General features: G+C 44.4%; 1 protein-coding gene across 1 annotated transcript in view; it reads left to right on the top strand.

Annotated features, from left to right (window-relative positions):
- Positions 1-14,664, top strand: part of KCNQ3 (potassium voltage-gated channel subfamily Q member 3) — a 401,091-nt gene that overhangs the window by 331,562 nt on the left and 54,865 nt on the right. The window contains exon 2 of the mRNA XM_025394348.1: positions 13,023-13,113. Coding sequence (XP_025250133.1) covers positions 13,023-13,113 — 91 coding nt within the window. The remainder of the gene's footprint in view (positions 1-13,022; positions 13,114-14,664) is intronic.

Genomic DNA, 14,664 nt, shown 5'->3' with positions numbered 1-14,664 from the left:
TGACTTTATGTTTTATTTTCGCAACATTTGGGGTAGGATTGGATGAAGTTTTTAATCCTTTAAAGTATCAATTGATTTTTTTTTTTATTTTTCTTGCAAGATTATCACTTGTCAATGGCCCTGCTATATTTAAAACAGCTTTCCATCATCATTTCTATCAAGTTTGTGAAAGCCTGCATCTTTTGTAAACTTTGCCTTTTTGCTTTGCAAGTGGTTCATGTTGTACTACTGAATGGTGTATCTGATGGTGAGGCAGAGACTGACCTGCAAAGCCATGATGTGCCCAGGGTATAGGTTGCTGTGATATTGTCAAGGATGTTTGCATAGAGACTTCATTAGGGTAGTGCCTTTGGTTATAAAGGTTTTTGCTGTCCTGTACAATCTCTTAACTAAGAAGACTGAAATCAGGAATATTAAGATAACAGAGATACCTTAATTTTGTTTTGGTTTTGGTTTTGTTTTTGTTTTTTTTTTGACATGAAGTCCAGTTTTGTCGCTCAAGCTGGAGTGCAGTGGCACGATCTCGGCTCACTGCAATCTCTGCCTCCTGGATCCAAGCTATTCTACTGCCTCAGCCTCCCTAGTAGCTGGGATTACAGGCACCCGCCACCGTGCCCAGCTAATTTTTATATTTATAATAGAGATGAGGTTTCACTGTATTGGCCAGGGTGGTCTCGAACTCTTGACCTCTTGATCCACCCACCTCAGCCTCCCAAAGTGCTGGGATTACAGGCATGAGCCACTGTGCTTGGCTGTTACTCCTGTTTTATAGATAGGAAATTGAGCTTTGGAAAAATAAACCTGCCAAAGATCATCATGTTGCTAAGTGCTGAGCTAAGGTTCAGATCCTGACAAACTGGTATTAGTTAACTATTCCTGCCATAAAACTTAGCTGAACACAACACACATTTATTATCTCACACTTTCTGTGGATCAGGAGTCCAATCATAGCTTACCTGGGTCTACTGTTCAGAGTCACTCACAAAGGCTACAGTTAGTGTTGGCCAGTGCTGGGGGCTCATCCGAAGGCTCAACTGAGGAAGGATTCTCTTCCAAGCTTTATTTTGCAGTTGTTGACCAGGGGCCACATTTGGCTCTATACTACCTGGGCTTCTCTAGCACAGCAGCTTCAAAGCCAGCAAGAGAGACAGTCGACTTACAAGACAGAAGTTGAAATTGTTTGTAACCTGATCACAGAATTGACACCCTTTATTGTAGTCTATTAACTGGAAACAAGGCACAGGGCCCAGCCAACTTTAAGCAGAGGGAATTACCTAAGAATGTGATGAGCAGAAGGCAAAGATCACTGAGAACCATTTTAGGGTGTACTTGCCACAAATAGACTCTGAAATATTTATTCTTTTCCTTTTTGGCACCAGCTTTTGCGGGAAACATGACAGGTACTTGCAACATGAAGATGCCTAAAGTGTAACCTCACATCACTTTGTAGTACCTATTACCCTGGTGTGAAACTTTTGGATGTTTAATAAAATGCTTTGCTAGTGATGAGACCTCAGTCCACAAGAGAAGGCAAATATTTCAGTCCCTAGCATGCCTGATACATAGAAGGCATGCCACAAATGACAAATTAAATGTCACCAGATTGACCTTAGCATCCCAGGATACATCAGAAATGTGGTTTGTCCTGGAGAAAAAAGGGAAAACATCTGGAGATAGACTGTTTCTCTCTTCTTGCTTGGCCCAGATTCCCACTATGCCTGCCTACTCAGTGTGGCCAGAGGATCATGTGGACTTGGAAGTTCCTAGCTAATGCTTGTCTCTAGCCTACAGGGAGAAAGGAATGTGACTTGCCAGAGCTTGACTAGCATTGCTTTTATATGCAAGTGTCAAATGAGAACTGGGATAGAGAGAAGGTGTTGGAGGCAGTGTTAATGGGGCTGTTGTATATTTTAGCTGATGACAGTGTTAGTGTGGAGGAGGACATAGGCATGGAACAGAGCTGCTTGGCCTGGTGAAGGCTGAGAACCCTATCCTAGGCAGAAGCCTCCACTGCAACCCCCACCCACCCAAATATGGCATGCGTAGAGCAGGTTGGATGAATCTGGGAATACTGACAAAAAGCAGATCTTCAGAAATAGACAAATGGTTACTCAGACTGGAATCGATGGGGCAAGGAACAGTGTGTGAGGGAACTGAGACATCATCTGGCTAGGGGTTCTACAAATCTTTAGTTGATTTCCTCATTCTACATAAAGGAATCCCAGGTCTCATAAAATGGCAAAAAAAAAAATTCCACGAACCATGGTGGGACACAGTTATTGGCCTGACCATCTAAACTAAAATTCATTCTTGCAGTAGCTAACACATATTAGCCCTGTGTGCTGTGCCAAGCACAGCACTATGTAGTCTGCGAGCATTTATTTTCACAACATCCCTGAATTAGGAGCTATTTTCATCCCTATTTACAGATGAGGAAACAATCCCTTAGGTGCTAAGTGGCACAGCTGAGGTCTGAACTCAAGTCTATTTATCTTCGAAAGCCTTTCCAGACCCTCCCACCAGGGTTATTGGCTGAAAGGCTGAACCCGTGATAATAGACCTGACAGACCTTGGGGACCATCTGCTTTAATTCCTTCATTTCACAGATGTAGGCACTGAAATCTGAGGAGAGGAAAGAACTTCTCCAGGCTCCTAGTGAGTAAACAGCAGAACTGGAAATAGATCTGAAATGTGTAGTTTCTTCAGTCAATCCTTTGGGTTGGGCACTGTGATCCCAAGAGGAAAATTGTAGCATCTCTGCTTCCCCACATTGGCCTACAAGAGAACACAGTGGCACGGGTGCAAGCACAATGTGATGTGCTCTGTTCATCATTGAATGCCCAGGGTCCAGAATGGTAAGTGCATGTCAAGGAATGGGTGGATTCTGTGAGGGGATAAGAATAAAATCCTACGGGAATACACAAAAGGATTTTTCTAATGTTGACTGGTGAACAAGAGAGGATGAACAATTAGCTCCTAGGGGACAATGGACTGTCTATTCCTAACTCTTGGAATACAATGAATGGTCAGTAAATATTTCATTGAATAAATGAATTAATAGAGGAGGTGACATTTGAGCTGAGCCTTAAAAAGTAGAAAGGAGGAGTCATTTGGATGAGGGAGAGGAAACATATGATGGAGAAGAACTGAATTTTGAAAGGCCTGCCACATTTTGATGAAATTGTAAGTCTGATGTGACTGGAGGGAGAAAGAATGAAGAAGTAAGCTTAGGAAAGAAAACTGATATATTTTGGAGATCTATTAGGTGCATATTAGGTATGCACATGTTTATAATTGTAATGTCTTCTTAATGGATTGACCCTTTCATCAATAGATAATGTCCTCTTTTGTATCTTGTAACAATTTTTGTCTTCAAGTCCATTTTAAAGTCTAATATTACTATAGCCACCCCAGCTCTATTTTGGCTCCTGTTTGCGAGGAAAAGCATTTTCTATCTTTTCACTGTCAACCTATTTGTGTCTTTGGATCTAAAGTGAATCTCTCATAGACAGCATATAGTTGAATCATGCTCTTTCATGACGTGATCTGGTTTGGAGGAACCTGGTTTACCTTTCTAAAGAGTTGGAACTTTACCCTTTAATGGATATGAGGAGTCCACAGCTGTATTTAGACAGGGATTTGGCATAATCAGTATCCTCGCTTAGAAAAATGGTACTGGAAGGCATGTACAGATGAGTACATGGTGAAGGGCACAATCTTCCAGTACCCTCTCCTGTGCTCTCTTCTCACCAACAGCTCTTGCTGCCTCTTTCCAGCTCAGAGGGCTAAGTAGCACTGAAGGCCCCCTAAGGGGACATGTGGATATCTGCCATTGCCTGGCTCAGCTGTGTCAATTTGTTGACCCTGAAATGCAGCCTCACAACATGGGTGTTTATTTGCCTCCCGGGCTCTTCTATTAAATAGTTGTGAGTTTGCAACTTTTAAGATAGTATTAAGAGATGGAATCGTTTTAAATGACTTCAAAATTATTCCTTGCACTTTTTTATGTGTTGTATAAAATTCTGACATTTGACAGCATGGTTTATAGTGCCTAACACTTCATAGGTAAATAAGCACAAGACATATTTGGAGAGAGAAAAAGTATAAATGTTAAATGAAGAAAAACAGTGGTCAACTCTCGAAAGAGAAGGTGAACACATTGGTTTTGTTTTAATTCCCTGAATGACCCTGGTCATTCAGCCTTCTGCCCTGATGTTGGTGGGGTTCGGCAGAAGGGGGCAGGTTGTAATCAGGTAAAAGAATAGCACAAATGTCCATAAAGATTCACTCTTTGATTTACCAGAGATAAAGTAGAAAGTGGCACAGTGGAGGATGCAGCAGGCTGAGAGTTGGGAGACCAGAATCCTCTTTCTAGCTCTGCAGGGAGCTATTTTGTAGCCATAAGCAAATCACTCAGAACTCTGATGTAGAAATTTCCTTTCTGTTAGATGAAAGAGTAATAGGTCCTTCTTAAGGTTTCCTGAAATTTCCAGCTAATCAAATTTTTGGAAGAGCTTGGCATGAGTCACATCAGGAAGAGGAAGATTTAGAAAAACAATTTTAGCTCTGTCTTATGTTCTCATGTCTGGGTTCCAAGGCTATGGCAAATGGTTGGTCTTTTCCTGCACCTGTGACAGACATCACGAATCAATAATGGCATTTCCCCCCAGTTAACTCGGCTGCAATCTGGATTCTTTTCAACACCCATTCCTGGCAGCCTTAACCAATCCATCCTAGTGGGTTTTCAAGATAAAAATGATTTGTCAACCCAGTTCTTAGTGGGTGGAACAGTTCTCATTAGGAGATGACCCAAACATCCTTTCTGGGGCTGACTCATAGAAAATAAAGAAACCCCTGGCGCACAGTGGGTGCTTTACACCTGAGGCTTTTCAATTGAGGGTCAGTGGGATCCTCATGCAGTCTGAGGTCTGTCACTGCCTTTTAAGGTTATGTCTCCTGCTTAAGATCAAAGGTCAGTAATGGTTGCCAAGGGTTAGGACAGGTGCAGCTAACTATGATGTAGTAATGCCTCTCTTTTAGACAATTCAATTCTGCCTTCATCTAGCTAGGAAAAATGTTTCTACACATTGCTATTCAATGGCAGACAGACAAGGATTCTAAGAAAGGGAGTCTAGTGCTACCTTCTAGGACATTTTGAGGGCTACAGATGCTCTGAAAGCTGTCCATGAACAGCTGTAATTAGAGCAGGAGCCAGCAGGGGTTTCTGGGAGCTATCTGGAATGTTACTAATAGTTTTTCTGCCAAATCTCAGACTCCAGAGGAAGAGAAGGGAAGACATTGACTTATCCCAGCTGAACTGAGAGCAGCAGGCCAGGCTGCCTTCCCTGCTCTCCCTCTGGCTCTGACCACACCTCATTCTCTGCAGATTCTCTTCCAAGGCCCCATTGGTCTCAGCACAGTATCTGACTCCTCACTCCCTTTGTGTCCCTCCTGCCTGAGCTTGGAGGCTCAGTTCCCCATCTGTAAAATGGGGATACAAATAAAATGATAATCCCCTTCCTCACAGTGTTGCTCTCAGGAGTAAAAGAGAAAATGATGCATGAAAAAATTCCTGCATCAATGTTTTCACCGTGTTTGTCTCACTGTGAGTGAAGCCTGTGAGGGGATGTTTGGCTGGAAACCTTGCCTCTTACTTCCAGCAGGCTCAGCTTTGGAGCCTATAAATGGATGCCAGATATGAGTGAGAAGAGGCGGCAGGGATTTCCTGGTACCGCTGTGGTCATCCCTCACATCTGCATCTGCAAAAGCCCTCCTGGCCTGCTGCCTGACAGAGGTTAGGTGTCCAGTGGGCTTGGACAGCACGCACTAGTTCCTGTCCCGAGGCCCCCGCATTTGACGCTTTAGAGCCACCTGCAGCTACAAAGCAGGCTTCCTTGTGTCAGTTCCCTTTTGCCCTTCCCAACCTGGGCTTGGATGGAAGATGGCCAAGGGTGAGGAAAGATTACTGAGGGTGGAAGCATGGAGGCGATGGAAACTGATTTAAGGGCATATTCACGACTATTGACCTTGACTGGCATCGTTTGCAAAGACAGCCTGGATGCTTCAGACAGAAGGCTGCTATTAGCTCTCCCCAAGACTCCTGGCCACAAACCCTTGCTCACTCCTGCAGGGTGTAGAAGGGAGACAGAAGTGGTGGGCAAGGCACAGAGGAAGGAGGAACAAGAGAGGAGAGGAGCAGTGGAGGAAAGGATGCAAGAGAAGGAGAGGAAAATAACTCAGGAATGCCAGGGCAGTAAGAGAAGAGCAGAGGAAAGGAAACAGTCAAGACTATAGAGAAAGACCAGGTGCTGTGGCTGACGCCTGTAATCCCAGCACTTTCCAAGGCCGAGTTGGGTGGATCACTCGTGGTCAGGAGTTCGAGACCAGCCTGACCAAAATGGTGAAACCTCGGCTTTACTAAAAATACAAAAAAATTAGCCGGGTGTGGTGGTGCATGCCTGTAATCCCAGCTCTTTGGTAGACTGAGGCAGAAGAATCGCTTGAACCGGGAAGGCAGAGGTTGCAGTGAGCGGAGATTGCGCCACTGCACTCCAGCCTGGGTGACAAAGCGAGATTCCGTCTCAAAAACAAAAAACAAAACAAAACAAAACAACAACAACAACAAAAACCACCAGACTATAGAGAAGGAAACTGAAGTGACAAAGGACAGAAGAAAAGGAAGAACAGGAATAATTGGTGAGAGTGGAGAGACAGGAAACCAAAACAGGAAGAGAAGCAGAAAACCAGGAAGAAAGCAGCTGGGGGCGGCTCTCACGTCAAGACCCCCAGGAGCATCTCTAGCCCCACGTTCAGCGCCACGTCGTTGTCCATCAGTGGGACTGATAATGTGGTCTCCGTCTGAAATCAAGTTCATATGTTAAGGGTAAATTGAAATATGCAAGAAACTAAGGAGTGCTTCCTCTTCTCAGGTTAAGGAGGGTTTCCTTGATGCTTTTAGCTGTATAGATTAATGATTGTTCTCCTGTCTTAGAAAGAGGGTTCCTGAAGTTGCTGGTGAGGCGTGAGAAGCGAGAGGCTACGCCCGGCCTCTGCTGCCCCCTCCTGGCCAAAGCGTGGCTCCGCAGGCTCCCTGCGGATGGGAACTCGGCTGAAACTGCATTTTGGTGGTTGGCGAAGGAGGAATTATCCCTTCTCCTTGCTCTAAAATCAGACTACGAGAGCTGAAGGAGAGTTAGATATTCAGCCCCGACCTTTCCCCTAAGGCTTAAGTTTAGATTTCCATCAGCCGGATGGAGATTTCCACTTGGACCTCAAGTGCAGCAGGACCGCAAGTAGCTTCTTATCTTCACGGTGCTGCCGGCCCCGCTGCACAGCTTTTTGATGTCTGCGAACAGCACATTGTCCTCTTTCTTCCCACCCCAAGACCTTACGAGTGCTCCTCTTGCTCGATCTTTATATCCCATTAGTCACGACTCCTGCCAAGACCACAGAAGGATGCTCTCTCATGGGACTCTTGTCATCTCTCCAGCGCACCCTCCTCCTCTCTGGTCAGCTCATATACACACACATATATGTGTATATATATACACACACACACATCCATCTTTCTACATATATCTGTCTATCTGTATATATATCCATCCATATATTCCATATATATATATATATATATAGAGAGAGAGAGAGAGAGATACATATATATGTATGTGTGTGGATAGATAGGTAGATAGATCTTCTAGGCTGGGCACAGAAGCTGATGTCTCTGATGCCCGTGCTTTAAGAAGTTAAAGAAGGAGGATCTTTTGAGGCTAGACTTTCAAGACCAGCCTGAGAAGCATAAGGAGACCCCATCTCTATAAAAACAAAATTAACCATGGGTGGTGGTGCACACCTGTCCCAGCTACTTGGGAGGCTGAGATGGGAGGATCACTTGAGCCCAGGAATTAGAGGTTACAGTGAGCTATGATCACGCCACTGGCTTCCCACCTGGGTGACAGAGTGTGACCATGTATTTTTAAAAAGATTATCTTCTGCAGAATAAAGCTCAGACTATTCATTTGATCTACAAAATCTTTCATATCATGCTCCCAGCCTGTCTCTCCAAGTTCACCTTATGTCCCTTGCCTTTAATTTCGACAACCAAGGCCATTGCTAATTGCTGAAATTGTTTGTATTCATTCTCTAAACATATATTGGTTCTTAATAAGTGTCAGGCTTGAGCTACTCACTGAGATACAGGGAGGAACAAGACATAGTCTCTGCCCTCCGGGAGTAGAGTCTAATAGAGCAGATGCACACATGCAGCCCAGACCTCCTTTGGGTTACCCCTGCTGTATAAAGGTGAGATGCACTCAGTGCAGATTCCCATTCCACACGGTATTCGTTTTCTATTGCTGCATAAAAAATTGCCTCTAACTTAGTGGCTTACAACAGCACACAATTTTTTAATCTCAGGTTCATGAAGAGTCTGGGCATGGCTTAACTGGGTCTTCTGCTGAGCTTCTCATGAAGTAGCAATCATGGAGTTGACTGGGATGTGTTCTTCTCTGGAGCTTGTGAAAGGACTCCCCAGTATCCCATGATTGTTGATCCTTGCAGTTCCAGAACAGGTCCCACTTTCATGCTGGTCATCAGCCAGGGGATGCTCTCAAGTCCAAGAACCCCATAGTTCCTTGCCATATAGCTCTCACTGGCCTTTCAAAACAGCAGCTCACATCAAGAGCAGCAGGAGAATCTCTAGCCCCAGAGTCTCATATAATGTAACATAATCACAGGCATGACTATCCAGTTGCCTTTGCCATATTTAAAAAAAAAAAGTACACAAAGTAGTGACATCCTATCTCTTTTGGCATATTCTATTGTTAGAAGCAAGTCACAGGTTCTTCTTGCACTCAGAAAAGACAATTATGCAACTGCCTGACTCATTGGAGATTACTTTAGGGCATGCCCACCATACACACCACTTGAATCTTTCACGATAGATAGATAGATAGATAGATAGATAGATAGATAGATAGATAGATGTCTCTGAAGTACAGGGAGCTGTGTAAAATCTCAGAGTCCTGCTAAGGACTCCTTTTCCTGCCAAATTAATTCAGCTGTGGGACGCCAACCTGTCTCCTTTCCCCATGCACTGATCCAGCCATGAGTTCCAGCACCAGGATTGATGCCAACTAAAAAAAAACTCACGTACGAGACTGTGGTTGATGACTTGCATTGTTGGACCAAGAACTTAAAATTTTAAACAATCTTGTTCTTAAAAATCCTTCAGCATGTGACTAGACCATATCCTCTTCTCTCTCTCTTTTCTTTTCTTTTCTTTTTTTTTTTTTTTTTTTGTCATTTTTGGCCCTCAACACTAATCCCCATCTCTAATTTTTGGATAATTTTTTTCGAGATGGAGTTTTTGCTCTCGTTGCCCAGGCTGGAGTGCAGTGGCACGATCGCGGCTCACCACAACCTCTGCCTCCCAGGTTCAAGCGATTCTCCTGCCTCAGCCACCCAAGTAGCTGGAATACGGGCATGCACCACCACACCTGGCTAATTTTGTATTTTTAGTAGAGATGGGGTTTCTCCATGGTGGTTAGGCTGGTCTCAAACTCCCAACCTCAGGCGATCCATCTGCTTCAGCCTCCCAAAGTGCTGGGATTACAGGCATGAGCCACCGTGCCCAGCCGTTTTTGGTTAATTTTTATTGCTAAGTGGTTTAGCAGTCTCATGTTTTTAGGGTTGCAACTTTTACCTCAATCGGATCGATAAAGTATTTCCCCAGGCAAAGGCAGTTCCTTCCCTTAAAGGAGTCTATTTTCAGTTGTTGAGACAGTTTGTTTTATTTAGCACATGATGTACTCAGTTAGTTACATGATGATAGCGGCTTGCGGTCCGTGCTGGAGTAGAAATGAATCAGGGTGCTCTGTGATCCCAGGGATGAGATCACACAAGGGAGCCTGTAGAGAGCTGCTGGGGTCAGGGAAGGCTCTAGAGGCAAGGCATGACTGGCGCTGCCAAGACATTAGCAGGTTAATGATGGGGATATGGCAAAAGTGGGCAGGGAAAAGGACCACCAAGACAGAAGGCACATGGGCTCAGATAATTTGAGGAAGTTCTGTCATTCCTATGACCAGTCTGGGTGTGGGGAAGCAGCGGGAGATGACAAGGCTGTGAGGAGGGCAAGGCTAGATCACAAAAGACCCACATCCCTTGTTAAGAAAAATCAAACCTGGTTCTTTGTCCATGAACTTTTGTACCTCCTGCACATGTACATGTTGTTCATGAGGCCTAGGGGTCCAGACTCCAGGTCAACATATAAAATGGGGAATGTCCTGGATAAACTTGGACATATGGTCAACTGCAGCATAGCTTTGAATTTCCTTCCGACCTCTTGGTTACAGCCCCTCCAGGATGCTCCCACAGCATGTGAACACTTGGGTCATAACCTCAACCACATTCTCCAGTAATTATTTGTCCTGTTTTCCACATTGAATTAAGGAGTGCTTGCATAATGAGGAATAGGTTTTATTCATGTTTGTATCCTTTTTTTTTTTTTTTTGAGACGGAGTCTCGCGCTGTGTCACCCAGGCTGGAGTGCAGTGGCGCGATCTCGGCTCACTGCAAGCTCCGCCTCCCAGGTTCAGGCCATTCTCCTGCCTCAGCCTCCGAGTAGCTGGGACTACAGGCGCCCGCCACCACGCCCGGCTAGTTTTTTGTATTTTTAGTAGAGACGGGGTTTCACCATGTTAGCCAGGATGGTCTCGATCTCCTGACCTCGTGATCCGCCCGCCTCGGCCTCCCAAAGTGCTGGGATTACAGGCTTGAGCCACCGCGCCCGGCCTCATGTTTGTATCCTTAAAACCAGTACTATGTCTGAGACAAAAGAGGCACCAAAGAAATTGGTATTAAATTGCAATAAAATGATGGTTAAGTCTTACTGAAGGCTAACTTTTCCAGGCACCTGACATGGATTACATCATTGAATAATGGAGGATATGGACATTTAATTGGATTCATTTTACACAGAAGGAAACCATGATTCAGAAATGTTTTGTATTTTGTCTAAGAACACACAGGTCATAAAAGAAAGAAAATTATTGTAAGCAGGGTCTTCTCTACAGAGCCTATGAATGAATAAAATAAGGTCTTGAGTGAATCATAATGTGGACTTGCAGAATCTTCTGAGAGTGATTAAGTTCCCTGCCCCCTGACTGGCCAATGATGAACATGTTTCTATGAGAGCACCATGATCCTCAACAATTGACTTAACAATATCCCACATCAATTATTTCCTGAAGTCCTCAGAATCGTGGTATGGTGAGCTCTAGGCAGATTCATTATTCTCATTCCCCAATAACTGGGATCTGCCAAGTCAATGAGCTGCTCAAAATCACATAAAAAGCACCAGAGCTTCCTTTTAAGCCCATGTCTTTGGACTCCAAGCTTTGTGGTGGTCATTTTACTGACAACATAGTTACCCTGATGGTAGTGATTCTTTGTGATGAATTTCTTCATGTCTAAAACGGGAATGGTCATATCTAACTTTGCAGGTTGTAGTAACAGTTACTGATGTTGTTACCATCATCAGCACCACCATTAGCAACATCATCGCCACCACCACCACCACTGTCATCACAACCATCACCATCACTACCACCATCATCATCACCACCACCACCACCACCTCCACCATCATCATCATCATCAACTGTGAATATTTGGGGCTTAGGGGAGGCAGATATCAAACATGGGTCAAAGTCGAATTTCACATAAAATGGCCAAACACAGGAAGGAGTTGGGGATCTTGTTTGGGTTCCTGGGCATGATTGGAGACACAGAGATTCAGGTCTGAAGATCAGCAGGTTTATTTTTCAGAAAATATGATCAGGATCACTAAGGGTCAGAGGCAGAACTTGGTCCCAGCCAAGGTCAGAAGGAGACATTTCCATCCTCCTTACATCATGGTCCTTATGGTCACACCATGAGACAACTTTCTGTGTATCTGGACTGTGAGCTCATGAGGACAGATCCAGCTTATTCATCATTGAATTCCGGCTCTGTATGCTCAGTGTCTGCCATTTAAATATTGAATGAATGAATGAACAAAAGTCAAAAAAGCATGGGTAGAACCTAAGTAGAGCAGAAAACCAGAGTACCTGGAGTAGGAGAGCCTAGAGTATGTAGTATCAGGCTTCACCCATAAACCCTAGCTTGTAAATTCCCTATTGGACACCCAGGGAACCTGGTACTGACGACTAAGCCAAAGACTCTCCACCAAGAGGGAGAACCATTTTCCTTGGTGAAACAATGAAACATGTACTCTCTCTCTCTGTCACACACACACACACACACACACACACACACACACGCACACCTCTCACAGAGTTTATAAAGATAACGTTCTTAAAGAATTGTAGTTCGCTCCTGCCTGAGCCTGGGCATGAACCAGGTGACCTCTCCATGAATTTTAAAGGACCAGCATTCTGAATCCTTCAGTGTAGTAGTTCCTCTTCTTTCTAGCATTTCAAAAACAATTCCAAAGATCCCGAATTGAAAGAGATTCTTTCCTTTTGTATCAATTGACTGTAAAAATGAACAATATTCATACTTGGTGACAGAAGCCTTTGCTGAATTTTTCAATCTTTGGAATAAATGTGTGTTTTCTTCATTCTAAGAAAACATTTTCGTATATTTTTAAATCAGTCCTATGTGTGTAGAACACATTATAAATTAATTCATATTCTTATTGACTTGTGAAAAGTTGTCTTGACTTTTGGAATTTCAGCAATGTCCTCCAGTTTGGAACGAGATGATCTGGTTTCAATTATAACTAGCTGATTCTACTAACTAGCTGGTTAAGTAAAAGTATGCACATTGGTCAACTTCTCTCACTTTGTTTTGTCTAACTGGGATGATTGTTTCTGCCTGCCTTGCAGGTTTGTTATGAAGATTGAATGGGATAGCATATAAAGCACATGTCAGCTTCATCCTGGAAGACACCTTTCCCCATCTTAGCCTCAAAGCAAGCATGACTCAAAGGTTCCTTAGTCTCTTTCTTTCTTTCCCTCTAGGTTCCTGATTGTCCTTGGGTGCTTGATTCTGGCTGTCCTGACCACTTTCAAGGAGTATGAGACTGTCTCGGGAGACTGGCTTCTGTTACTGGTAAGATTGCATTCTGGGGTAAATGCTTCTGGTTGGGCTTCCACAGTGATGAAAAGGAGGTTGCCCTTGGGTACACTCCTCCCTGACTGGTTGCAGCTTCCAGTCAAGTCCAGGCCCAAGGAAAAGCAAAGCCTCCCTTTGGGCACTCCGCCATGGGCACATGTGGAGTGAAGAATGGCATTCCTGGTAAAGATTTGCTATTCCACATTAGTGAGAATGGGAAATAAAGTCAAAGCAAAAACAAGTGCATGTTATTAAATTATAAAATACAGCCTCCCAATCCTCTAAAAGTTAACACAAAGGCATGTTTCATTCTAAAACCTGTCTTTGCTTTTTTTTCCTGGTGTCCCACAATCTAAACTCCAAGGATCTCTCATTCTCTTCAAGGCCAGGTGCAGAATTCCATTTATACCTAAAACCTCTAAATCTCCCCTCCTGGGGCCCCCGTTTGTTTTCACTCTCTGTCCTCCATCAGGTGGTGTCATGGAAACAGTAGAGTTAGAATTCTTGGGCAAGTCCGCTAATGTACCCCTGACTCTGTTTGCTCAAGTCCTTGCCCAAAATATATAAGGTCAGATGAGCAGCAAATGCAGACATAGGCTGGGCCCAGCCTCAGTGCCTTGTTGAGAGCAGGCTCTAGCAAGGGTTTGCTGCTTCTGTAGCCGCAGGACAGCACTGGTCAACTGGCCCCTTGAATGACCACACCCTTGCATGACTAGGAGTCAGCCCTGCCTCTTCAGGGCAATGCCAACTGCATGGGGTGAGGCTCCATCCTGCACACAGGGCAGTTGTGTGGCCCCTAGTTAGGGCTTTTAAAATAGTGGAGACTTCTTCTCACACTGGGCAAACCATCAAGGCACCAGAGTCAGCACTTCCTTCTGAGAGCAGGGGTTTGCAACGGCATGACCCAGAGCTGAGACCTCAGTGTGGAATTCCTTGGAAAGCACCCGACTCCAGGAACTAGGCTCCGAGGATTGTTGTCAAGCAGCAGTGCCTTAGGGGGCCCAGGGAGGTCACAAAAGAGAGAGAGGCAGAGGCCTTGGTGTCTGATTATCAAGGGAGTTGCCGAAGGAAAGGGAGACCCTGTGTCCTGGAGAGTGCTTAAGCTCCTGGGCGCTGCTGCCTAGTTACTTGAGCCTGAGATCCCTTCTTCTCCACTTCATAGCCTTGAAAAACTTGTTTAACTACTCTGTGCCCTGGTTTCTCAAAATGTAAAATGAGAGTAATATTATCAAACACTTTGGGGGCTGTCTGGCCCAGGGGCCAGGCTTAATAACCATTAGCCACAATTAGCAATGCCAGGGTACAGGCACTGGGTGGAATTAATAGATTGTGTTCGCTGATACCTCTCTTTTCAACCCAACTGCACTTCTTGGGGGCTTTTCATTCATTAAAGGGACTTTTAAAATGATCTATTGGAAGAAAAACATAGAAAAAAGAACAAGCAATCACTGTGCCAGGTTTAGCAGCATTAAGGACAGTTAGCACATCACAGTGAAGACGGGAGGCCTCCGAACTGAATGGCGGTGATGGACCTGTTCTCCCCATTCA

The sequence above is a fragment of the Theropithecus gelada genome, chromosome 8 (assembly GCF_003255815.1).
Source record: "Theropithecus gelada isolate Dixy chromosome 8, Tgel_1.0, whole genome shotgun sequence".
Taxonomy (NCBI): Eukaryota; Metazoa; Chordata; class Mammalia; order Primates; family Cercopithecidae; genus Theropithecus; species Theropithecus gelada.
This window is presented reverse-complemented; position numbering and strand designations above follow the sequence as displayed.